General features: G+C 44.2%; 1 protein-coding gene across 1 annotated transcript in view; it reads right to left on the bottom strand.

The window, feature by feature from the left end:
• Positions 1 to 27033, bottom strand: part of DNAH8 (dynein axonemal heavy chain 8) — a 1926251-nt gene that overhangs the window by 1322667 nt on the left and 576551 nt on the right. The window contains 1 exon segment of the mRNA XM_029592920.1: positions 24723 to 24839. Within this exon segment, the coding sequence (XP_029448780.1) occupies positions 24723 to 24839 (117 nt within the window).

Genomic DNA, 27033 nt, shown 5'->3' with positions numbered 1-27033 from the left:
GTTACCAGTACAAGCCAGAATATACTTTAAAGTATTAATGATAATATTCAACATCATTCATTCCAATAACACCAGTCTACTAGGAGTGATACTACAATCATACAATCCACAGAGAACATTACGATCCCAAAATAAAGGACTATTGTCTATTCCCACAATAAGGAGCACACATCTGACACAAATAAGAGACCATGTGTTTTCCATAGCAGGTCCAAAGCTCTGGAATTCTAAGCTTGAGACTCTACATATTTTACGAGATAGAAAGAAATTTAAATGTGAACTAAAAACATGGTTATTCAAAAAAGCTTATGAACTAACCTAAAAACATACAATATACCGAACCACAAAAACATTAAGAATAAAAGATAATAATCAAATCATGAAGAATAATCCAAATGAGAGAATATAAGGTTCTCAAACAACACTCTGACTATAATGTGAACACTATCATTTGATTTCATTTAACATACTCTTTACCTTAAATATTAGATAAATTAGTAATACTATCTACAGGCCGATACAGTACGGTGGAGCTCACTGTTAGCCTAGGTTTGGACGCACGTTTTCGACGCGCTAGCTTTACCCCTTATACAGTAAGGGGCGGATTTTCAGAGCCCTGCTCGCGTAAATCCGCCCAAAACCGGGCGGATTTACGCGAGCAGGGCCCTGCGCGCCGGGAAGCCTATTTTACATAGGCCTCCCGGCGCGCGCAGAGCCCCGGGACTCGCGTAAGTCCCGGGGTTCTCCGATGGGGGCGTGTCGGGGGCGGGCCCGGTCGTCGCGGCGTTTCGGGGGCGTGTCGGCAGCATTTTGGGGGCGGGTACGGGGGCGTGGCTACGGCCCGGGGCGGTCCGGGGGCGTGGCCGCGCCCTCCGTACCCGCCCCCAGGTCGCGGCCCGGCGCGCAGGAGGCCCGCTGGCGCGCGGGGATTTACGCCTCCCTCCGGGAGGCGTAAATCCCCCGACAAAGGTAAGGGGGGGGGTTAGACAGGGCCGGGCGGGTGGGTTAGGTAGGGGAAGGGAGGGGAAGGTGAGGGGAGGGCAAAGGAAAGTTCCCTCCGAGGCCGCTCCGATTTCGGAGCGGCCTCGGAGGGAATGGGGGTAGGCTGCGCGGCTCGGCGCACGCCGGCTATACAAAATCCATAGCCTTGCGCGCGCTGATCCAGGATTTTAGCAGATACGCGCGGCTCCGCGCGTATCTACTAAAATCCAGCGTACTTTTGTTTGCGCCTGGAGCGCAAACAAAAGTAGGCTATTCGCGCGCCTTTTAAAATCCGCCCCTAAGGGTAATAGCACATCGAAAACGCCCGTCCAACCCTCCCGAAACTAATAGCGCCCACAACATGCAAATGCACATTGATGGCCCTATTAATTATTCCCGCACAATACTGAAAAGATATAAACTCTGGCATACAATAAAGTAAAGTTATAGTTAAAGTGGCATTGCAACATCATTGAAATTAACATTCTGATATATCTTAATTCAGCAAATAGCAGTCAAAAGAATTTCTTGTTTCTTTTGTTATGCAACTGGAAAGTGCTACACACGGTGTGGTGAGTGAACTGTTCTCCATCTGGGATTTAAAACCCTTTGTTTTCCTTTTCTTAAGGTGATAATGGTAATACTTGGTAATTCAAGGATTGAAAATCTGCCACCTTTGTTAATGGGCCTGCAAATGCACCATCAATACTTGTACCATCAACTCCTAGCTTAATTCCTAAAAATGAAACCTGGGACAGACAATTTTGACTATACAGAAAGTAAAATGTGCAGTCAAGCTGCACATTTTACTTTCAGAAATTAACGCCTGCCCAAAGGCTGGCGTTAATTTCAGCCAGCACCGGGGAAGTGTACAGAAAAAAACTGCTTTTCTGTACACCCTCCTACTTAATATCATTGTGATATTAAGTCGGAGGCCCCAAAAGTAAAACAAAAGTAAAAATTTAAAAAAAAAATTTAAAAATCGGTCAGCCTTTTTGGACCTGGTGGCCAGTTATGGGTCCTTATCCAGATATAAATTGAACTATAATAAATCTGAGATTTTTCCCTTGGGCGGGATAGCACGGGTCCCTGACTGCCTGTCCGGAATGCGCACTGTACGGGATGGGTTTAAATACCTGGGGATTTATACCTACGGATTATAAGAAACTTTACGCCACAAACATAGCGCCTCTGTTTACAGAAGCAAAGCAGCGCTTAAAAAGTTGGGAGGATAACCAGGTATCATGGGCAGGCCGTCAAAGTTTCTCTATGTCTTTCAGCATACCCCCTGTAATGTTCAGGCTTCGCAGTTTCACGAGTTACGTGGGCTAATTCGGAAATGTATACGGAAATTTAAGCCAGCAAGGATAACGTTAAGTTCCTGATGTTTACCTAAAAAGCAAGGAGGCATGGCCCTGCCCAATGTTCGGCTATACTACTGGGCTGCCCGATTGGTCAGCCTGACCTACTGGGTGGGTGACAGAGATCCTGGGTGGCTGAAACTGGAGAAAGAACACCTGGACAGGATTAACCTTCCTACCCTACTGTTCTTATCCCCCACTTCCCCTATCTCCTGCAAAGCCTGTCACATGAACCCCCTTATAGCCCATACATTGCAGCAATGAAGACAGCTGTGCCGCTTTATGGGACAGCGAACGGACCTCCTCTCTCCCCTTGCCCCGATATTTAGAAACCCCGGCATCTCATGGTGTTCATTTCATCCTGATTTCGCAAATTGGCATAGACTGGCCCTACGTTGCATAGCTCAGCTCTGGGGCATTGATGGTTTCCTCCCTTTCTCTGAAGTGGAGGAGGAGTATGAGATTCCAGCTACCTCTCAAGTGTCTTATCTACAACTTCGGAGGGAACTTCAAACTAAACTGGATTTACAGTGCCCACTTCCCCCGTTAAATAGGTTGGAAACCTACCTTTGTTCTGGGTGTGGGACAGTTAAAGGGGTGATGAATATCTACTGGGGGGGCCTTGGCATAAAAAATGGGGGTCAGTACCCCTCAGTCCCTTGTGGATCAATGGAACACATACCTAGGACTGACTTTAACAGGGACCTCATGGAAACACATATAGGCTTCTACTCGTAAACTTTCTATCTGTTGCAGAAGAGTTGAATTAGGGGTGCGATTATTACATAGAACGTACCGAACCCCAATGTACTGTAAGGCTTTGTTCCCTAAACTGGAGAAGAAACGGCTGAGGGGGGATATTATAGAGGTGTTTAAAATCATGAGAGGTCTAGAATGGGTAGATGTGAATCAGTTATTATTCTTTCAGATAATAGAAGGAATAGGGGGTTCTCCATGAAGTTAGCAGGTAGCACATTTAAAACTAATCGTAAAAAGTTCTTTTTTTTTTTTTTTTAATTCTTTATTTGTAAATTTTAGTCAAATCATTTACAAGACATCTCTTGTATAAGTAAAGAGAAGAATTTAACCAAACATATATAAGATATCTAATCCAACAAAAATTAATATCCATTCTTTCTCTAGTAGTCCACAACTTATGACTGATCTAAGTTCCATATTGTTTTAAGGAAATATATTACTTAACCATCTCTAGCATTTTCATCAAAACAGAGAATACAACAATCTATTCAGAAATAGAGTTACCTATACATTTTGTAAGAGTGATCAATCATTTACTTCTCTTTATTAATTTCTTTAAAAAAAAAAAAAAAAAGTTCTTTTTCACTCAATGTACAATTAAACTCTGGAATTTGTTGCCAGGGGATGTGGTTAGTGCAGTTAGTGTAGCTGGGTTTAAAAAAGGTTTGAATAAGTTATTGGAGAAGTCCATTACCTGCTATTATTTATTTATTTATTTATTTATTTATTTATTTATTTAACACTTTTCTATACCGACCTTCATGGGCAAGCCATATCAAACAAGGGAAAACAACTGAAGTGACAACAAACTTAAAACAAAAGTGTGGAAGAGGCAAAGTTACATTGAACAAGGAAAATGGAACTTGGAAGCTTAATCAGCTGGAAAAATAGGTTATAGCATGCTGAAGTTTATAACTATAATACTATTATTAAGATAATACTTAAGGCGCTTAGGAGAATCGGAGTCTATTAATCAAATTGATTTAGAAAATAGCCACTACTACCGTGTTTCCCCGAAAATAAGACATCCCCCAAAAATAAAACCTAGTAGAGATTTTGCCGAATTCTTAAATATAAGACCTCCCCCGAAAGTAAGCCATCCCTTGTAAACAGGGGCGGATTGACCTATCGGGGGATCGGGCTTCCCCCGGTGGGCCGGTCAATCCTGTGACGTCATTGTTTTTTTTTTAAATAAAGTTTCCAAAGTATTAGGGGCAGTAGCGAGCAGTGGTATCCCGAGGGGAGCCAATGCCCCCGGGCGCAAGGAGGCTCATGCGGGCGCTGAACCTCCTTGCCCGAAGAAAAAGATCGCGTTCAAACGCGCTGATGCTCTTTCTCCTTCCTGCCTGTGCGGCCCCGGAAGTAAACGTTGCCGGAGCCGCGTGGGCAAGAAGGAGAAAGAGCATCAGTGCGTGCAGAAGAGGAGCCGCTGAGGGCTGCTGCGAATCCCAAGTCGCAGCAGCCCAAGAAGAGGAAGAGGCCCAATAGCAGGGCCAAGGAAGAGGAAGAGACCCGAGAAGTTCAGGGCCGCTGCAGAGCCCATCCTGCGGCGACCCGCAAAGAGGAGGCTTGCAGTGGTATCCCGAGGGGAGCTGATGCCCCCGGGCGCAATAAATAAATAAAATAACCCGCGAAGAGGAGGCCCAGAGGTGAGAGAGAGGTTGAGGGTCTGTAGAGGGTGTGTGCGTGCGTGTATGAGATGAGTTGAGAGATTGTGTGTGGGAGTGGGGATCTGAATGTATGAGGGCAGCATGTGAGAGCCTCTGTGTGTGTGAGAGAGACAGCGTTTGACAGTGAGAGCCTATGCTTGAGCAAGACAGCATGTGGGAGTGACAGAGAGAGCCTGTGTGTGTGAGAGTCAGACAGCATATGCCAGTGAGAGACTGTGTGTATGAATGATTGTATGAGAGACAGCATGTGACAGTGAGAGCCTGTGTGTGTGTGAGAGAGAGAAATGCATGTGAGAATGAGAACCTGACTGTGTTTGAGGGAAGAAGACGGAGAGAAAAGAAATACGGAAGAAAAAAGGACAATATAAAAGGAATTGGCAAAAAAATAAGAAAGGGAAGGTGGAAAAAAAAAAGCCTATTAGAAAACTAACATCAGCCAGCAAAGGTAAAAAAAAAAAAAAAAATTACTTTTTAGTGATTGGCACATGTAATCTTTGGGAATGTGCAAGAATAGCACTTTCTCTATGCGGATCTCACAATGTACGAGATCAGCATGGAGAAAGTGGAAGCTTCGGTGTTTACTGAAGAGGATGTTGGGGAGGTACCCGTAATGGAGAAGGTTTTCATGGGTAATGATTCAGATGGACTGAATCAAATCACGGTGAACCTAGAAGATGTGGTAGGCCTGATTGACAAACTGAAGAGTAGTAAATCACCTGGACCAGATGGTATACACCCCAGAGTTCTGAAGGAACTAAAAAATGAAATTTCAGACCTATTAGTAAAAATTTGTAACTTATCATTAAAATCATCCATTGTACCTGAAGACTGGAGGATAGCAAATGTAACCCCAATATTTAAAAAGGGCTCCAGGGGCGATCCGGGAAACTACAGACCGGTTAGCCTGACTTCAGTGCCAGCAAAAATAGTGGAAAGTGTTCTAAACATCAAAATCACAGAACATATAGAAAGACATGGTTTAATGGAACAAAGTCAGCATGGCTTTACCCAGGGCAAGTCTTGCCTCACAAATCTGCTTCACTTTTTTGAAGGAGTTAATAAACATGTGGATAAAGGTGAACCGGTAGATATAGTATACTTGGATTTTCAGAAGGCGTTTGACAAAGTTTCTCATGAGAGGCTTCTAGGAAAAGTAAAAAGTCATGGGATAGGTGGTGATGTCCTTTCGTGGATTGCAAACTGGCTAAAAGACAGGAAACAGAGAGTAGGATTAAATGGGCAATTTTCTCAGTGGAAGGGAGTGGACAGTGGAGTGCCTCAGGGATCTGTATTGGGACCCTTACTGTTCAATATATTTATAAATGATCTGGAAAGAAATACGACGAGTGAGATAATCAAATTTGCAGATGACACAAAATTGTTCAGAGTAGTTAAATCACAAGCAGACTGTGATAAATTGCAGGAAGACCTTGTGAGACTGGAAAATTGGGCATCCAAATGGCAGATGAACTTTAATGTGGATAAGTGCAAGGTGATGCATATAGGGAAAAATAACCCATGCTATAATTACACGATGTTGGGTTCCATATTAGGTGCTACAACCCAAGAAAGAGATCTAGGTGTCATAGTGGATAACACATTGAAATCGTCGGTTCAGTGTGCTGCAGCAGTCAAAAAAGCAAACAGAATGTTGGGAATTATTAGAAAAGGAATGATGAATAAAACGGAAAATGTCATAATGCCTCTGTATCGCTCCATGGTGAGACCGCACCTTGAATACTGTGTACAATTCTGGTCGCCGCATCTCAAAAAAGATATAATTGCGATGGAGAAGGTACAGAGAAGGGCTACCAAAATGATAAGGGGAATGGAACAACTCCCCTATGAGGAAAGACTAAAGAGGTTAGGACTTTTCAGCTTGGAGAAGAGACGACTGAGGGGGGATATGATAGAGGTGTTTAAAATCATGAGAGGTCTAGAACGGGTAGATGTGAATCGGTTATTTACTCTTTCGGATAGTAGAAAGACTAGGGGACACTCCATGAAGCTAGCATGGGGCACATTTAAAACTAATCAGAGAAAGTTCTTTTTTACTCAACGCACAATTAAACTCTGGAATTTGTTGCCAGAGAATGTGGTTCGTGCAGTTAGTATAGCTGTGTTTAAAAAAGGATTGGATAAGTTCTTGGAGGAGAAGTCCATTACCTGCTTTTAAGTTCACTTAGAGAATAGCCACTGCCATTAGCAATGGTTACATGGAATAGACTTAGTTTTTGGGTACTTGCCAGGTTCTTATGGCCTGGATTGGCCACTGTTGGAAACAGGATGCTGGGCTTGATGGACCCTTGGTCTGACCCAGTATGGCATTTTCTTATGTTCTTAAGCCCACGGGGCCTGCACAGAGGAGGCAGCAGAATGGAAAGCTATGACCACAAATGCTGGAAAGCTACGACCGCAAATGCTGGAAAGCTATGACCACAAATGCTCATAGTTTGGGAAATAAAATCCCAGATCTGCAGGCCCTAATGACAGAGGCAAATTTGGACATTGTTGCTATCACAGAAACATGGTTCACAGAATCTCATGACTGGGATACAGCAATACCAGGCTACAACTTGTTAAGGAAGGACAGAGTGGATAGAAAAGGGGGTGGTGTCTGTGACTCTTTATGTCAGAAACAATATCCAAGCATCTGAGCTGCAAGGATGCTGGGGCAATGAAGAAGCGCTATGGGTCGACCTAAAAAAAGATGACGGAGCGTCCATTTATATTGGAGTGGTTTACAGGCCTCCAAACCAAAAGGAAGAGCTGGACAGAGACCTGGTTGAAGACATCCATAAGATAGGTAAGAAGGGAGAAGTGGTGATCGTTGGTGACTTTAATATGCCAGATGCAGACTGGAAAATCCCATCTGCAGAATCTAAAAATAGTAGAGCGATAGTGGATGCCATGCAAGTAACTTTGTTCAAACAAATGGTAATGGAACCCACGAGAGAAGGAGCTATACTCGATTTAGTGCTCACTAATGGAGATAATGTCTCTGATGTTCAGGTGGGCGCCCACCTCAGCACCAGTGATCATCAAACGGTATGGTTTAATATCACTAAAAGAATATGGAAAAGAAGCACAAAGACCCGAGTTTTACAGTTCAAAAACACGGACTTTGAAGAAATGGGGAAATACCTAGAGGAAGAACTAAAAGGCTGGGAGAACGAGAGAGATGTGGATCAGCAGTGGACCAATCTAAAAGGAGCAATTACCAAGGCAACTACTATATATGTTAGAAGTGTAAAGAAAAGCAAAAGAAAAATGAAACCTATCTGGTTCTCAAAGGAGGTGGCTGACAAAATTAAGGCTAAAAGAACAGCATTCAAGAATTATAAAAGATCCCAAAGGGAGGAGCACAAAGAACAATATTTGATTCAACTGAGGGAGACAAAGAAATTAATCAAGACAGAAAAAAGTCAAGCGGAAGAGAGGATTGCCAAGGAGCTAAAGAATGGTAACAAAACATTTTTCAGATACATCAGTGAAAAGAGAAAAGTTCAAAGTGGTATAGTAAAATTGAAAGGTGGAAATGATCAATGCGTGGAGAAAGACAAAGAAATGGCAGATATATTAAACGAATACTTCAGTTCTGTGTTCACTAAAGAAGACCCTGGAGAAGGACCATCTCTACAGAACAAGAAACTGGAAGGAAGTGGAACAGACGAAAACCCTTTTACAGTAGAAAATGTATGGGAAGATCTAAAGAATCTGAAAGTGGACAAAGCCATGGGACCTGATGGGATTCATCCAAGGATACTGAGGGAGCTCAGAGATGTGCTGGCGGGTCCGATGTGTGACCTGTTCAATAGATCCCTAGAAGCGGGAGTGGTGCCGAGTGATTGGAGAAGAGAGGAGGCTGGCAACTACAGACCGGTTAGCCTCACTTCAGTGGTGGGAAAAGTAATGGAGTCACTGTTGAAAGAGAGAATAGTGAACTATCTACAGTCCGGAGAACTGATGGACCAGAGGCAGCATGGATTCACCAGGGGAAGATCCTGTCAGACAAATCTGATTGACTTTTTTGACTGGGTAACCAAGGAATTGGATCAAGGAAGAGCGCTCGATGTCATCTACTTAGATTTCAGCAAAGCTTTTGATACGGTTCCACACAGGGGACTGGTGAATAAAATGAGAAGCTTAGGAGTGAGTGCCGAGTTGGTGACCTGGATTGCAAACTGGTTGACGGACAGAAGACAATGTGTGATGGTAAATGGAACTTTCTCTGAAGAGAGAGCGGTTTTAAGTGGTGTACCGCAAGGATCGGTGTTGGGACCGGTCCTGTTCAATATCTTTGTGAGCGACATTGCGGACGGGATAGAAGGTAAGGTTTGTCTTTTTGCGGACGACACTAAGATCTGCAACACAGTGGACACGCCGGAAGGAGTGGAGAGAATGAGACGGGATTTAAGGAAACTGGAAGAGTGGTCGAAGATATGGCAGCTGAGATTCAATGCCAAGAAGTGCAAAGTCATGCATATGGGGAGTGGAAATCCGAATGAACTGTATTTGATGGTGGGGGGAAAGGCTGATCTGCACGGAGCAGGAGAGAGACCTTGGGGTTATAGTGTCTAATGATATGAAGTGTGCGAAACAATGTGACAAGGCGATAGCAAAAGCCAGAAGAATGCTGGGCTGCATAGAGAGAGGCATATCGAGGAAGAAAAGGGAAGTGATTATCCCCTTGTACAGGTCCTTGGTGAGACCTCACCTGGAGTACTTTGTTCAGTTCTGGAGACCGTATCTTCAAAGAGACAGAGATAAGATTGAAGTGGTACAGAGAAGGGCGACCAGAAAGGTGGAGGGTCTTCATCGGATGTCATACGAGGAGAGATTGAAGAATCTAAATATGTACACCCAGGAGGAAAGGAGGAGCAGGGGTGATATGATTCAGACTTTCAGATACTTGAAAAACTTTAACGCTCCAAAGACAACGACAAACCTTTTCCGTCAGAAAAAAATCAGCAGAACCAGAGGTCATGAGCTGAGGCTCCAAGGAGGAAGACTAAGAACCAATGTCAGGAAGTATTTCTTCACGGAGAGAGTGGTCGATGCCTGGAATGCCCTTCCAGAGGAAGTGGTGAAGTCCAAAACTGTGAAGCACTTCAAAGGGGCGTGGGATAAACACTGTGGATCCATCAGGTCTAGAGGACGCGTATAAAGAGCAGGCAGCAAAACACTCCACGGAGCGGCAGTAGCCACAGAGGCATTCACGGAGCGGGATGCCAGTGGCCAGTGGTTGGGTTTCCACCTTCACAGAGCGGAAGGATGGAGGGCTGCCATCTCCCAATTAAAAAAAAGAAAAAAAACAAACAAAAAAACAAAACAAAACAGGGATGGGTTTATGGGCTATAGGTATTACCAATTATTAGGCTTTTTCAATTACCAATTATTAGGCTTTTCAATATTTGATGATAGTTAATGTGACTTTCAAGGCATACTTCACTTTCAATGCATATCCAGCATAGCTCCCTGCTTCAACGGCAGGGGAGAAGAAAAACTAATACTTCACGCATATCCAGCATTGCTCTCTGCTTCAACGGCAGAGAGCTATGCTGCCACTTACCCAACTAATCAAACTTAATATTTCACTTGGAAGCAGCTCCATCACTGCTCTCTACATTAATAGTGGGGGTGAAAGGGAAATAGAACCTAAGGTTACTAAGAGCCAAGAGAAACAGATAAGTATGAGAAAAAATAGTGGGGATGAAAGGGAAATAGAACCTAAGGTTACTAAGAGCCAAGAGAAACAAATAAGTATGAGAAAAAAAGAAGTGTGAAGCTTGCTGGGCAGACTGGATGGACCGACTGGTCTTCTTCTGCCGTCATTTCTATGTTTCTATATAATGGGCTTCAGTGTTAGTAGCAGTAACCGGCGCTAGGGATGTGAATCGTTTTTCAACGATTAATATTATCGTCCGATATTTTTAATATCGTCTTAAATCGTTATAGAACACAATACAATAGAAATTCTAACGATTTATCGTTAAAAATCGTTAAATCGTGTTAGTGCGCACTAACAGAAAATGATACAAATTGACACTTTCCAGGTCACTGAAGGTCAGTTAGGAATGAATATGTATTCCTATTGGCTGTCTGCCCTCTTATCTATTGATGTTACCAAGGTTGCCACTGAGGTGATGTTTGGGGGGATGGGAAATGGAACTGGAAACTCACGAACACCAACAGAAAATGATACAAATTGTTGACACTTCCCAGGTCAGTAAAGGTCACTTAGGAATGAATATGTATTGCTATTGGCTGGCTGTGCTCTTATCTATTGATGTTCCCAAGGTTCCCACTGAGGTAATGGTTGGGGGGATGTGAAATGGAAACAGTTGGAAGCTTGACAAAAAAAGTAACGTGATGATCATCACTCATGTGACTAGAACTTGTTTGTTTATTATTTTTGTTAGCAGGCACGTGAAATGCTAGTGCATGTTGAATTTGCCAATCACTGTGCATTTTAGAAAGGTGGTCCTGGCTGGAACTACACAGTTCAAATATATGTGGTAATTGATTGTTGGTAAGTGTATTTTTTAAGTAGCCACACTGGCCACCAGATCACGGATCATGGAGAGCTGCATCCCTGCTCCCAGCCAGTCTGGGGCTGCCTGTCCCAGTCATCCATGGAGGGCTGCAGCACTGCTCCCAGCCAGTCTGGGGCTGCCTGTCCCTGTAATCCATGCAGAGCTGCTTCCCTGCTCCCATCCAGTCTGGGGCTGCCTGTCCCAGTCATCCATGCAGAGCTGCATCCCTGCTCCCAGCCAGTCTGGGGCTGCCTGTCCCAGTAATCCATGCAGAGCTGCTTCCCTGCTCCCATCCAGTCTGGGGCTGCCTGTCCCAGTCATCCATGCAGAGCTGTATCCCTGCTCCCAGCCAGTCTGGGGCTGTCTGTCCCTGTAATCCATGCAGAGCTGCATCCCTGCTCCCAGCCAGTCTGGGGCTGCCTGTCCCAGTAATCCATGCAGAGCTGCATCCCTGCTCCCAGCCAGTCTGGGGCTGCCTGTCCCAGTAATCCATGCAGAGCTGCATCCCGGCTCCCAGGCAGTCCGGGGCTGCCTGTCCCTGTAATCCATGCAGAGCTGCATCCCTGCTCCCAGCCAGTCTGGGGCTGCCTGTCCCAGTAATCCATGCAGAGCTGCATCCCTGCTCCCAGCCAGTCTGGAGATCACAACACTCCTGGTATTAATAGGGATAGAGCACTGAGTGCAGGAAGATCATAACACCCCTGGTATCAGGGTTAGGGCACTGTGTGCAGGAAGATCACAACACTCCTGGTATTGATAGGGATAGGGCACTGTGTGCAGGAAGATCACAACACCCCTGGTGTCAGGGTTAGGGCACTGTGTGCAGGAAGATCACAACACTCCTGGTATTAATTAATAGGGATAGGGCACTGAGTGCAGGAAGATCATAACACCCCTGGTATCAGGGTTAGGGCACTGTGTGCAGGAAGATCACAACACTCCTGGTATTAATAGGGATAGGGCACTGTGTGCAGGAAGATCACAACACTCCTGGTATTTATAGGGATAGGGCACTGTGTGCAGGAAGATCACAACACCCCTGGTATCATGGTTAGGGCACTGTGTGCAGGAAGATCACAACACTCCTGGTATTAATAGGGATAGGGCACTGTGTGCAGGAAGATCACAACACCCCTGGAATCAGGGTTAGGGCACTGTGTGCAGGAAGATCACAACACTCCTGGTATTAATAGGGATAGGGCACTGGTGCAGGAAGATCACAACACTCCTGGTATTGATAGGGATAGGGCACTGTGTGCAGGAAGATCACAACACCCCTGGTATCAGGGTTAGGGCACTGGTGCAGGAAGATCACAACACTCCTGGTATTGATAGGGATAGGGCACTGTGTGCAGGAAGATCACAACACCCCTGGTATCAGGGTTAGGGCACTGTGTGCAGGAAGATCACAACACTCCTGGTATTAATAGGGTTAGGGCACTGTGTGCAGGAAGATCACAACACCCCTGGTGCCAGGGTTAGGGCACTGTGTGCAGGAAGATCACAACATCCCTGGTATCAGGGTTAGGGCACAAGTTCTAGTCACATTGACTGATCACATTACTTTTTTTGTCAAGCTACCAACTATTTCCATTTCCCATCCCCCATATACTGTCAGTGGGAACCTTGGTAACATGAATAAATAAGAGGGCAGCCAATAGGAATACATATTCATTCCTAAACTGACCTTAACTGACCTCAAAAGTGTCAAATTGTATCATTTTCTGTTAGTGCGCACTAACTGGGAGTTAGTGTGCACTAATCGGAAAAACACGTGCCAAACACGATTTTCTTCTCCTGCCAGACGATTTCAATCGTTAAGACGATAGGGCACACGATTCACATCCCTAACCGGCGCCTCCATAATAGCCATGTGGCAGCAGTGACAGTGGCAGCAAGATTACTGACATCTGGGGATGGTGGCAGTACCAGTCTGGGGACCCCTTCCAAGCAGTGTGCAGAGGTTCAAAAGCAGCAGAGTCAGCCCAAGCTGACTACCATGAATGCTGCACACTCTTACCTCTCTCTGACAGCACACTGGTGAGGCATGGCTGACGCAGGGGCAGCCAGCAGCTCTACGGTATTAGACATCCCCTGAAAATAAGGCCTAGTGCATCTTTGGTAGCAAAAATTAATATAAGACACTGTCTTATTTTCGGGGAAAACAGGGTATTACTAGCATCAGTAGCATGGGATAGGCTTAGTTTTTGGGTACTTGCCAGGTACTGATAGCCTGGATTGGAAACAGGATGCTGGACTTGATGGACTCTTGGTCTGACCCAGTATGGCATGCTCTTTGTTGCAGAGCATGCCCTCAGACCCGGTTAGGAGCTCGGGGGCGTGGTCACATCTAAGGAAGAATGTGAGCCCTTGAGCTGTGGCACGGCTCAGGGAGGACCCCAAGACACACCGCGGAAGGTGAGATGATACAAGCACGGGTGGAGCAGGAGCGAGGCTGGAGCGAAGACAAGGCGAGGATTCCGGATGAACTACAAATGAAACAAACTAATTAACAAATAAATTATACACATATTGATTTTGGTTATGTGTTTGTTGTTCAATTGTTTGTACCTGAATTCCCCTGGGTACTATTCTCCTTTCTCTTTTTTATAAGCTTGTTTGAAGAGCCAGGTTTTTAAATTTTTTCTAAAGGTTTTGCTGTTACTTTGTAATCTTAACTCCAAGGGCATGGTGTTCCAAGGTATGGGTCCTGCCAAGGATAGTGCTCTTTCTCTTACTCGTGTTAGTCTTGCTGTTTTGATTGATGGAATAGTAAGAAGTGCTTTGTTGGCTGATCTCAGGTTTCTGTTTGGGACGTGTACACAAAGGGCTGTGTTCAGCCAATCTGCTTTTTGATTAAATATTAATTTATGTATGGTGCAAAGTGTTTTGTACGGAATTCTTTGTTTTTATTTATTTATTTAAAGATTTTTTTATATACCGGGGCACGTTAAAAACATCACCCCGGTTCACATTGTAACGTAACATAGCAACAAGCTTTACAATAGATTAATGTCAAGCAAACAGTAGATAAACTAAGTCAACTCAAGAAGGGTGAATAAATAATTAAGTCTTAAAGTGAGTAGAGGAAAGAAGTTTTTAACTATCAACAAGATAGAAGGATATAAGCGGTGAATGAGAGGGAGAGTAATGACAGAAGGGGTGAGGTGGGAGGAGGTTGAGGGGAGGGTGGGAGGTGGGGGGACAGGGGATGTAGGAGGAGGCGAGGATGAGAGGGGGTGTCTGAGGTTGTTAAGCTCGGTAGGGGGTGTCAGTCGGGTAGGGCGTGTGGGGTCGGGTATGTATCTTTGGGAGTAGTCAGTCAGTCGGGGTATGCTAGTTTGAAGAGCCAGGTTTTAAGATTCTGTTTGAATTTTTTATGGCAAGGTTCCTGGCGTAGGTGGGGGGGGCATTTTATTCCGGTGGGAAGTCCCTGCTATGATGAATGATCGTTCTCTGATCGTGGCATGTTTGATGATTTTGGGGGAGGATGTCAGGAGTTTGGCTTGGTGCTGCTTTCTAGTTGGTCTGGTTGGGTTGTAGCGATGGAGATGTTCAGGGAACCAGTGCATGTTTTGGTTGTGAATGGCTTTGTGTATGAGAGTGAGGGATTTATAAATTATCCTAGAGGTTACTGGGAGCCAGTGTAGGGATTGAAGAACTGGGGTGATGTGGTCATGACGGTGAGTATTGGTGAGAATGCGGGCAGCGGCATTTTGTAGGAGCTGTAACGGTTGAAGGGTATTTTTTGGAAGGCCTATGAGGATAGCGTTGCAGTAGTCCAGTTTGGATAGGATCATGGCCTGCAGCACTGTTCGGAAGTCAGAAGTGTGTAATAGTGGTTTGATTCTCTTCAAGGTGTGGAGTTTGAAGAATCCGCTCTTTATAGTGGCAGAAATTAATTTTTTGAGGTTAAAGTGGTTGTCTATCCATATGCCTAGGCTGCGGACAAATTGGGTGGGAGGGCAGCATGGTGGCGAGGGGGAAGAGAGGCTGAGTGTGGGAATGTTAGGGGGAGAGAGGATGAGTAGCTCGGTTTTGTTGGTGTTGAGTGCCAGAAAGTTGTCAATGAGTAATTTGTTTATTTCAGACAAAGCAGAGTTCCAAATCTTCATTGCGTTTGGGATAGAGTCGGTTATTGGTATGAGTATCTGCCCGTCATCTGCATATATGAAGTGCTGGAAACCCAGTTTGGAGAGAAGTAGGCAGAGGTAGATATTAAAAAGGGTTGAGGAAAGGGAGGAGCCTTGTGGTACTCCTTGTGAAAGCTTGACTGGTTTGGATTCGTTGCGACCGATTTTTACCCTATAGCTCCTGTCGTGTAGGTAAGACTGGAACCAGAGAAGGGCAGTGTCCGAGATGCCAATTTCCTTGAGGCGTTTAATGAGTATGTTGTGATTGACTGTGTCGAATGCCGCCAGCTGTTCAGCTTGGAGAAAAGACGGCTGAGGGGGGATATGATAGAGGTCTTTAAGATCATGAGAGGTCTTGAACGAGTAGATGTGACTCGGTTATTTTCACTTTCGAATAATAGAAGGACTAGGGGGCATTCCATGAAGTTAGCAAGTAGCACATTTAAGACTAATCGGAGAAAATTATTTTTCACTCAACACACAATAAAGCTCTGGAATTTGTTGCCAGAGGATGTGGTTAGTGCAGTTAGTATAGCTGGGTTCACAAAAAGGTTTGGATAAGTTCTTGGAGGAGAAGTCCATTAATGGCTATTATTCAATTTTACTTAGGGAATAGCCACTGCTATTAATTGCATCAGTAGCATGGGATCTTCTTAGTGTTTGGGTAATTGCCAGGTTCTTGTGGCCTGGTTTTGGCCTCTGTTGGAAACAGGATGCTGGGCTTGATGGACCCTTGGTCTGACCCAACATGGCAATTTCTTATGTTCTTATGTTCTTAGTAGTGCGAGTATGTGGGATTGTCCTTTGTCCAGGGCTTTGAGTATGGTTTCCGAGAGGGAGATGAGTAGGGTTTCTGTGCTATGGTGTTTACGGAAACCAAACTCGGATGAGGAGAGAATATTGTGGTTTTCTATATAATCTGTGAGTTGTCTGTTAATTATTTTTTCAAGTATTTTGGAGAGGAAAGGGAGGTTTGACACTGGGTGATAGTTGGCTGGATCAGTGGTGTCTAGGTCTGGTTTTTTGAGGATGGGTTTTATAATGGCTTGCTTAAGTTCAGTTGGGACCTGGCCCAGTGTAATAGATTTATTCAGGATGTTTGCGATGTGTTTGGCAATTGAAGTGGGGTTTGTAAGTAGTGTTTTGGTGGGCAGATTATCTGAGGGATGATAGGCGGGTCTGATTTTTTTGATAGTGGTTTCAATTTCAAGTGCGGATGTGTTTTCGAAGTTTGAGAAGGTGGTGTTTGAGGTTTGTGTAGGCGGATGCAATTGTGTGACAGGATCGGAGTGGTCAGTAGAAGTGTTATTGGGTGTTGTTAGGTTTGGAAGATTGGGGTGAGGTGAGAAACGAGCCACATTGTCCTTTGTCCAGTGGGTAGCCAGTGTAACTCTGCCAGGGTTTCTGTGGTGTGATCTCTTTTGCTTTTGCCGGTCAAGATTCTAGCAGCTGTGTTTTGTAATATTTGTAGTGGTCTTAGTGAAGTGTATGGTAGACCTAGCAGGAGGGCGTTACAGTAATCAGTACTTGCAAAAATCAATGCTTGCAGTACTGATCGAAAGTTGGCAGTTGTTAGAAGTGGTTTAAGTCTTCTAAGTACTATGGGGGTAATTTTCAAAGGAGTTACGCATGTAAATGTGACATACTATCGTAGCAATTTTCAAAAGCTATTTACTCGAGTAAAGTGCACTTACTTGAGTAAATCCTATGGACAATTCAATGGCATATATTGTAGCAATTTTGAAAAGCCCACTTACTTGAGTAAAGTGTATTTACTCGAGCAAAAACCAGTTTTGCTCGAGTAAATGCTTTTTAAAATCTACCCCTATGAGTTTAGCGTATCCTTCCTTTATTTTTAAAGATATATGTTGTTTTAAGCTTAGTTCCATGTCAATTATTACTCCTAGGTTCCGTACTTTGTCTGCTAACTCTATTTTTTGGTTGTTTTTGAGTATAATTGGGTTTTGAACTATCTCAGTCTTTTTTCATTCTAAATGTATAAATACTGTTTTCTCAATATTAATTACTTGGTCCATTTGGTTTAGTAGTTTGATGATATCTAGATACATATTTGCTGTTTTTAATGTTTTTTCAATTGTGTCGTCAATGGGTAGTATTAATTGGATATCGTCAGCATAAATATAATGTGTGATGCCTAGACCAGCCAGTAGGTGACATAATGGTAAGAGATATATGTTGAAGAGTGTGGCCAATAGGACTGACCCCTGTGGTACTCCTGTTTGAAGGTTAATCTTTTCTGACTTTACGTCTTTGATTTGTACTTGAAAATATCTGTTGCTTAGATATGATCTAAACCATTTGATAGTTTTGCTACTTAATCCTATTTCATCTAGACTATTTAAAAATATGTCATGATTTATGGTATCAAAGGCTGCTGAGAGGTCTAGCATCACAAGGATGTAATAAATGATTGCTTCATGGAGCAATTGGTTCAGGAACCAACAAGAGAGGGAGCTATTTTAGATTTAATTCTTAGTGGAACGCAAGATTTGGTGAGAGAAGTAACGTGGTGGGGCCACCTGGCAACAGTGATCACAACATGATCAAATTTAAACTAATAACTGGAAGGGGGACAATAAGTAAATCTGCAGCTCTAACACTAAATTTTAAAAAGGGAAATTTTGATAAAATGAGGAAAATAATTAGAAAAAAACTGAAAAGTGCAGCTGCAAAGGTTAAAAGTGTTCAACAGGCTTGGACATTGTTTAAAAATACAATCCTAGAGGCGCAGTCCATATGTATTCCGCGCATTAAGAAAGGTGGAAGGAAGGCAAAGCGATTACCATCATGGTTAAAAGGTGAGGTGAAAGAGGCTATTTTAGCCAAAAAAACATCCTTCAAAAATTGGAAGAAGGATCCATCTGAAGAAAATAGGATAAAACATAAGCATTGTCAAGGTAAGTATAAAACATTGATAAGACAGGCGAAGAGAGAATTTGAAATGAAGTTGGCCATAGAGGCAAAAACTCATAATAAAAACTTTTTAAAATATATCCAAAGCAAGAAACCTGTGAGGGAGTCGGTTGGACCATTAGATGATAGAGGGGTTAAAGGGGCTCTTAGGGAAGATAAGGCCATTGCAGGAAGATTAAATGAATTCTTTGCCTCCGTGTTTACTAATGAAGATGTTGGGGAGATACCAGTTCAAGAGATGGTTTTCAGGGGTGATGAGTCAGGCAAACTGAACGAAATCACTGTGAACCTGGAAGATGTAGTAGGCCAGATTGACAAACTAAAGAGTAGCAAATCACCTGGACCAGATGGTATACATCCTAGGGTTCTGAAGGAACTAAAAAATGAAATTTCTGATCTATTAGTTAAAATTTGTAACCTATCATTAAAATCATCCATTGTACCTGAAGACTGGAGGGTGGCCAATGTAACCCCAATATTTAAAAAAGGCTCCAGGGGCGATCCGGGTAACTATAGACCAGTGAGCCTGACTTCTGTGCTGGGAAAAATAGTGGAAACGATCAAAATCGTAGAGCATATAGAAAGACATGATTTAATGGGACACAGTCAACATGGATTTACCCAAGGGAAGTCTTGCCTAACAAATCTGCTTCATTTTTTTGAAGGGGTTAATAAACATGTGGATAAAGGTGAACCGGTAGATGTAGTGTATTTGGATTTTCAGAAGGCGTTTGACAAAGTCTCTCATGAGAGGCTTCTACGAAAACTAAAAAGTCATGGGATAGGAGGCGATGTCCTTTCATGGATTACAAACTGGTTAAAAGACAGGAAACAGAGAGTAGGATTAAATGGTCAATTTTCTCAGTGGAAAAGGGTAAACAGTGGAGTTCCTCAGGGATCTGTAATTGGACCGGTGCTTTTCAATATATATATAAATGATCTGGAAAGGAATACGACGAGTGAGGTTATCAAATTTGCGGATGATACAAAATTATTCAGAGTAGTTAAATCACAAGCAGACTGTGATACATTACAGGAGGACCTTGCAAGACTGGAAGATTGGGCATCCAAATGGCAGATGAAATTTATTGTGGACAAGTGCAAGGTGTTGCATATAGGGAAAAATAACCATTTCTGTAGTTACACAATGTTAGGTTCCATATTAAGAGCTACCACCCAGGAAAAAGATCTAGGCATCATAGTGGATAATACTTTAAAATTGTCGGCTCAGTGTGCTACAGCAGTCAAAAAAGCAAATAGAATGTTAGGATTTATTAGGAAGGGAATGGTTAATAGAACGGAAAATGTCATAATGCCTCTGTATCGCTCCATGGTGAGACCGCACCTTGAATACTGTGTACATTTCTGGTCGCCGCATCTCAAAAAAGATATAGTTGTGATGGAGAAGGTACAGAAAAGGGCAACCAAAATGATAAAGGGGATGGAACAGCTCCCCTTTGAGGAAAGGCTGAAGAGGTTAGGGCTGTTCAGCTTGGAGAAGAGACGGCTAAGGGGGGATATGATAGAGGTCTTTAAGATCATGAGAGGTCTTGAATGAGTAGATGTGACTCAGTTATTTACACTTTCGAATAATAGAAGGACTAGGGGGCATTCCATGAAGTTAGCAAGTAGCACATTTAAGACTAATTGGAGAAAATTCTTTTTCACTCAATGCACAATAAAGCTCTGGAATTTGTTGCCAGAGGATGTGGTTAATGCAGTTAGTGTAGCTGGGTTCAAAAAAGGTTTGGATAAGTTCTTGGAGGAGAAGTCCATTAATGGCTATTAATCAATTATACTTAGGGAATAGCCACTGCTATTAATGGCATCAGTAGCATGGGTTCTTCTTAGTGTTTGGGTAATTGCCAGGTTCTTGTGGCCTGGTTTTGGCCTCTGTTGGAAACAGGATGCTGGGCTTGATGGACCCTTGGTCTGACCCAGCATGGCAATTTCTTATGTTCTTATGTTCTTAAGGATGTAATGTTTACCACTATCGAAACCTCTTATGATGCTATCTGTTAGCGCAAGTAGTAGCATCTCTGTGCTATAGTGTTTTCGAAAGCCATGTTGTGATGGATACAGGATATTATTGCTATCTAGGTGTTCTGCAAGTTGCTTTTGTATGTTTTTTTCTATTAATTTTGCGATTAGGGGAAGGTTTGATACTGGTCTGTAATTGTTTATGTTAAGTGGATCGCTGTTTTTTTTCTTTAAAATCGGTTTAACTATTGCCCCCTTTATTTATTTATTTATTTATTTATGGCTTTTTTTATACCGACATTCATGATACCAATCATATCATATCGGTTTACAAGAAACAATGGTGCAAAAACATTAACATCAACATGAACAATAGGCAAAGAGAGAACAAGTGAACAAAAGTTACAATAAAACAGGGGCACATGAACTGGGAGAAGGAAGAGCCAGAGACATGGCTAACTCAGAAATAAATAATATCTAGTCTCAGAAATAAATAATATCTAGTCAATTATTCAGGATTATAATAAAACATGTACTCAGGACTGGATTTTTTCAAATATGTAAATATCATATACTCAGGGCTGTAATAATATCATATGTTCCTGACTAAATAGTGTCAGTTCATAATACTCGGGACTAATTAATGTATAGTCAGAAGCCAAGTCAGGGATGTGGTACGTCGACTGGAAAACCATGGCGAGTTATTATAGTTGGGGCGGTTATAGATCAGGGAAGGCTTGTAGAAATAGTCATGTATTGAGTTTCTTTCTGAATGTCAGTATGCAAGGTTCTTGTCTAAGGTCTGGGGGGCATGGAGTTCCAGATGGTTGGAGCCGCTGTCGAGAAGGCTCGATCTTTGGTGGATGAGAGATGTGTGGATTTGGCTGGGGGGGGGGGGGGGGGGGTGTAGCGAGCAATTGTATGTGTCTCTGATGAAGTGCAGCATGAGTGGGTAGTGTAAATCGATGGGTGTTCTGTTCTTTTAGTGTCTCTGGCATAGTTCCTTCCTCTAATGCAATGCTGATCTCGAGAATAGCCCTCCGGCTATTCTTGATAGCCTTTCTGGACCCGTCGCTGGAGAACGACGAGTGAGTGAGGCCAGACGGAGGCTGAGGGCAGTAACATGAAGACTTGTATGAAGACTCAGGATACTCAGAGGATTCAGACGTAGACTTGGATACTCAGGAGAATCGGACGAAGACTTGGATACTCAAACAAGAACTCAGGAAACTCAGAAGACTCGGAAGACTCAGACAAGGATTCAAGAGATTCAGAAGTTTCAGGCAAGGATTCAAGAGGCAGGCAAAAGTACTGGGTGAGAACTGCATCGCAGCACACCCTACACAGCTACCCATGACTGGTCACGGACCACGCTGAATGTGAAGCAGACTCCAGGTGAAGACGTTGAACTTGAAACTGGAACACTGCGAAGATTCATGCCCTACACAGCCGCCTGTGGCCGGTCATGGACCAGGCTGGAGTGGAGCAGATTATGGCAGAGTCTTTGGCATGAACGGAAGTAGGCACAAAGGAACTCCGTAGACCGGGAACAAGATACTCAGGAACAAGGCTTTAAAAACAGACGTCTCCCGGAGGCTTGCGCTGCATGCGAGAAGAAGGCCTTGTCCCACGAGGTGCCCTACCAGCCATCCCGCAGGCTGGACTCAGACCCCGACATGGCACGCCAAGAGAGGTGGACAGACGAGGAACTGGGAACTGGACGAAGAGCTGAAGATGAGACGGATGGAGTCAAGACAGGAACATTGGACATCAGAAACATGGCACCTCAGGACACGGGACATCTGGAAAAGGAACATCAGGAACTGAAGACAGGCGACGAAGGAGCTCCGACGAAGGACGAGACCAGGGACATCAAGGAGACGAAGATCAGGAACATGAAGAACATGGAACAAAGATCCATCGAGGCACAGGAGACCATGGAAAACCTGGATCAGAAGGAAGAACATAGCCGATGTGCAAACCTGATCCGAATTCTCTGAAGGAAGGCAGGCAGGGCCCTTTTATAGGGCTGAAACAGGAACTGGCTGATGATGTCACTTCAAAGGGCCACGGGGCTTTACCAGCCGCTGGCCCTTTAAATCCCGAGAGGAAGCGTGCACGCGCGCCTAAGGTAAGGCAGGAAGAAAACAGGCACATCAGCGGTGTCCCTGCCACATGGGAGGCCCAAGGAACAGCGACGTTGTCGGCGGCAGCCCTGCCGCAAAGGAAGAGGAAGATGCAGGCTGCAGGAGCAGCTTCCTGCCGCAAGAGGAAATCCCAGCAGGGGCTTCCCCATCTCGGAGGCAGCGTCTGTACCGGCGGCTCCAGCTGTGAAGATGAGGGAAGACATCGGGCAGGCTCGGCGTGCCGCGAAGGACGGCGTCGGCAGCCTAGCTGGCCGCGTTCAGAGAGCAGGTAGGTAAGGGGGCTGCCCGCGCCTAGGCCCACAACATTCTTATGTTCTTATGAACACTGGAAGTAACTATTTGAAGACCCATCCAGTAAATCCTGCCTGGCTTGTAGGTGTAACTGTCCCAAAGAGCTACGGTAGCACACATACATGGGAGAACACTACTGCCTGGGTCAAGAAGGTTAGCTTTCACCCTCACCGAAAGGACCAACACCTTGAGAATACAGAAATGGGGAATGAGAAGTGTGAAGACAGCCTCAGTTATAAATTCTTTTGTGTGACCTTGGTAGAGATATGCCCGTCCAAAGAAAAGGGTTACAATATTAATGAAGGAAATGGGCTTAGGCAATTTTCAGTCATTTACTGTACATATGAAATAGCTATTTACACATGTAAACTGATTGTCGTAAAATTACCCTTCCTCAGTATGGCTCAACGTAACCGAAAAAGTCTGAATATCAGTACTTAGCCTAAGTTAACCAGATAAGAATCTCCTCTATGAAATGCCTATTTCCTGCCCACCACTTAGATGGCCAAGTACTTATCCAGATAAGTGGCGACCGCTAAAAGCGGCCAGATATTCAACCACCACTACGTAGCCAATTAAGTCCTTATTTATCTGGCTAAGTGGCACTGAATATCGACCTCCATGTGCATATTTTTATCCATATTTAAACACTAAGCAGTGTTAAAATGGCATATTAACTTGACATTTTAATGTAGATTATTTCCCATGGATTCATTAACCTGTGGTACAAGTATTGCAGGTTAGTAAAACCTGTGTTCTTGCAACGCAGAATGCATGGATATTACCTATAATAGTAACATCCACATGTTTCTGTCCATGGGAACTCATGTTTGTGGCCCCCCTGGGCCACGATACTTAAGGAGGCAGCTAATCACTATTTTCTATCCCTGCCCCTGTTGGCCTCTCTCCCTACCCTCTAGTCTAACCTCCTATAGCCCTACCAATAGAGACAGCAGGAATACCCACCCCATGGCACAACCACCACCCTCCAGGGCCGGTGGAAACATTAGATGGGGTAGGCGGTGGCCTAGGGCACCGGAAGTGGGCGGGACAGCAGAGTAGCTGTTAAGGGTGGCAGTTTTGAAAGGATGGATGAGATGAGAAGTGGCAGGGGTGAGGCATAGAGCAAGAGGGCGTTTTCTGTTTTGGGGCATTTATTTTATTGAGCAGCTGAGGTTGTTTGTCATGTGTGACAAGAGGGAGAGAGAGAGAGATCACATGATAACATTACCATCCAGGGCGGCTGGAAACCCTTCCACCGACACTGCCATCCTCCCCCACCCCACTTCTTCAGATACCCCCTTATCTCTGGGCAACCTTAGATTAATGATGCCCAATTGCTCCTGCCCTGCCAGCGCTGAAATTCAAAATAGTGCCAGCTGTCCTGAGTCGCCTCTTTGCCTAGTGTGTCTTAGTAAATAGGCCCCTTAAAGGAAATGTTCTCTTGGGCATATTTAGGTCAGGGAAGAAAAATAAAGCATGTAAATTGCATTTTCAAAACTGTATATGTTATTTTCCATGAAAAATAAAGTTGCAGAAAAAGCAGGTACAAACATCTTAGGTATTTTATACCTGTGGCAAATTTCAAAGCCACATTTCACACAAACCATCCCTTTGAAACGTGGTGCTGTCTTTGGGCGAAACCTACCTACAGACTTTGTCCTAATGTGGACAGTTTAAAAACTACCCCTAAACTCTAAACTCTCAACTTTTCTTCTCTGTGGTGCTTTCTTTCCCACAGTCTTTATTTGATATCATATTCTGTTTCCAAGACAGAAGTTGTGATTATTGAGGTTTTTTTCATTTACATTAACCACATAAACAAGTAAACCATGTATTTGTAAGGGCAATATTCTCTTAATACTAAAATGCAAAAGTCCATGCCAATATGCACAATTTATTTAAGTCAAATTTTAAAGTGAATACATACCTTTTTTAAAAGTTGATTGAAATTATTCATAGCTGTATCTGCATCTTTAAAAAAATTATCTAATGTCAGAGATGACCAAGTTAATATGGTAAGCCCCTGTCTCAAAACAGACTCCACCTAAAAAAATAATAAATGTAGTATTAGCTAAATACAGAGAACAAAAGTCAAAGAGTTCTTTTTGGAGTACAAATTGTATTTCTGCGCTGAGTTTTTTCATATTCTTATCTAGTCTTGCCAGCATAATTATTTACAGACAGAAACTGATGCATTTGCCTTGCAGCATTGTAGGATGATTTTTTTTTTAATTTATAAGACAATTCATCCATCAAATGGAAAAAGTTCTGATAATATTTCAGGATTGAATGCGAAATGGCCTTCCATCAGGAGACCCAATGGAAACAAAGAATATGAGAAAACTAGTCGTTAAGCCCGTAACAACGGGCTACATTTAAAAAAATTTTCGGTCCTTTCCTTCCCACCCCTCCCCCTCATTCGCCCTCCCTCCCCCCCCTCATTCTCCCTCCCCCCTCCCCTCACCTCAATCTCTCCTCCCTCCCTTCCTCCCACCTCTCCCCTCTATTCTCCCTCCCTCTCACCTTCCCCCTTCTCCCTCCCGCTCACCTTCCCTCCTCCCCTCCCCCCCACTCTCTCCTCCTCTCCCTCCCCCTCTCCTCACTCTCTCTCTCCCTCCCCCCACTCTCTCCTCCCTCCCCCCACTCCTCCTCCCCCTTCACTCTCTCCTCCCCTCCCTCATTCTCTCCTCCCCTCCCCTCAGCTCACTCTCTCCTCCCTCCCCTCACTCACTCCCCTCTTTCATTCCCCTCCCCTTTCAGCTCATCCACAACCGATAACAGGGGCTGTCCCTCCCTCCCTCCCTCGCACGCGCCGCTACTACTCCTCCCGCTCCTGCTCATCGTCGCCGCTGCCACCGCCGCCGCTACTCCTGCTCCTAGCGACCCAGCGCCATTTTTTTTTTTCGGGCACTCTGGCCGACGTGCTCGCCCGCGCATGCGCAGTAGAGCTGCTCTCTACTGCGCATTTGCGGCACGTCGGTCAGGGCTCTAGTAGATAAAATAGGATTTCATAGAGATGTATAATGTTCTTTCCAGTCAAGGAGAAAGCGTAGTTTTGCTATCTTTTCATACAAATGTATCAATCACTATCAATGAAGTGAAGAAAGATTTTCAGGGTAGATCATTTTAGTTGTTTTAGAGAACATTGTTTTTAAGTAACATATATTCTCCTAACAATTATGATCAATTTTTTCTCTAATCTAGAGCCCTGTTTAATAATATTTTCAAGTGAATTGGTAAACATCTAATACAGTGGTTCTCAACCCTGTCCTGGGGACCCCCCAGCCAGTCGGGATTTCAGGATATCCACAATGAATATGCATGAGAGGAAATTTGCATACACTGCCTCCATAACATGCAAATTTCCTCTCATGCACATTCATTGTGGATATCCTGAAAACCCGACTGGCTGGGGGGGTCCCCAGGACAGGGTTGAGAACCACTGATCTAATATGTATGGTAAAACACTACTTAACATTGTATGCAATGTTTCACTGATTGTACATGAAATTTCTGCCACACTAATATTGCCAGTCAGCGAGTGCACAGTAATACAAAATTATATCCCATGCATGCTACTAACAGTACCTTCCGAAATCCCCTGTGCTAAATGGCCCAATCTGAAAAGGCTAGTTAGGATGGGAGATTTCCTCTCCTCCAAAGAAAAAGTATTCCCCTCTTGATCTCCCCACTTGGTATAGCAGGAACCACCCCCCCCCCCCCCCCCCCCCACCAGAGTGGCATCATCCCCCAGTTCTGGGAGATATCTGCCTCTCTCTACCTGAGACATCTCCTTCCAGAAGCATTCCCCCTCTCCAAATTTAACATTTGATAATCACAGGACAGTTTCGTGATTAACCACACTTACCCTCCGACGCTAAGGGCCACTCAACAGCAAGGACCCCGCCATGCCATCATCTCCTTATCTTGCTCCAGCCTTACCCTGCCTCTCTGTTGTCTTGTGATGAATGCCCTATCTTGCCTTGGTTCCCTATGTCCATCCTGCTTTGTCCTGTCCTGATTCCTGGTTCTGATCCCTGCTTCGGACTAGACTACTCTCTTGCCTGCCATCTGGTGCTGATCTCTGCTACGAACAAGACTACTCCTTTGGACCTCCGCCTGCTCTGACCTCAGTTTGGACCCGGACTTGCCTACTTGCTGCAGCCCTGACCTCAGCCCGTATCCTGACTTAATTGACCATTCCACATGAGTCTTTCACCTAAGTTCTGCCAGGCCTT

Source organism: Rhinatrema bivittatum, chromosome 3 (assembly GCF_901001135.1).
Source record: "Rhinatrema bivittatum chromosome 3, aRhiBiv1.1, whole genome shotgun sequence".
Lineage (NCBI taxonomy): Eukaryota > Metazoa > Chordata > Amphibia > Gymnophiona > Rhinatrematidae > Rhinatrema > Rhinatrema bivittatum.
The sequence above is the reverse complement of the archived record's forward strand: the minus strand, read 5'-3'. Positions and strand labels throughout refer to the sequence as shown.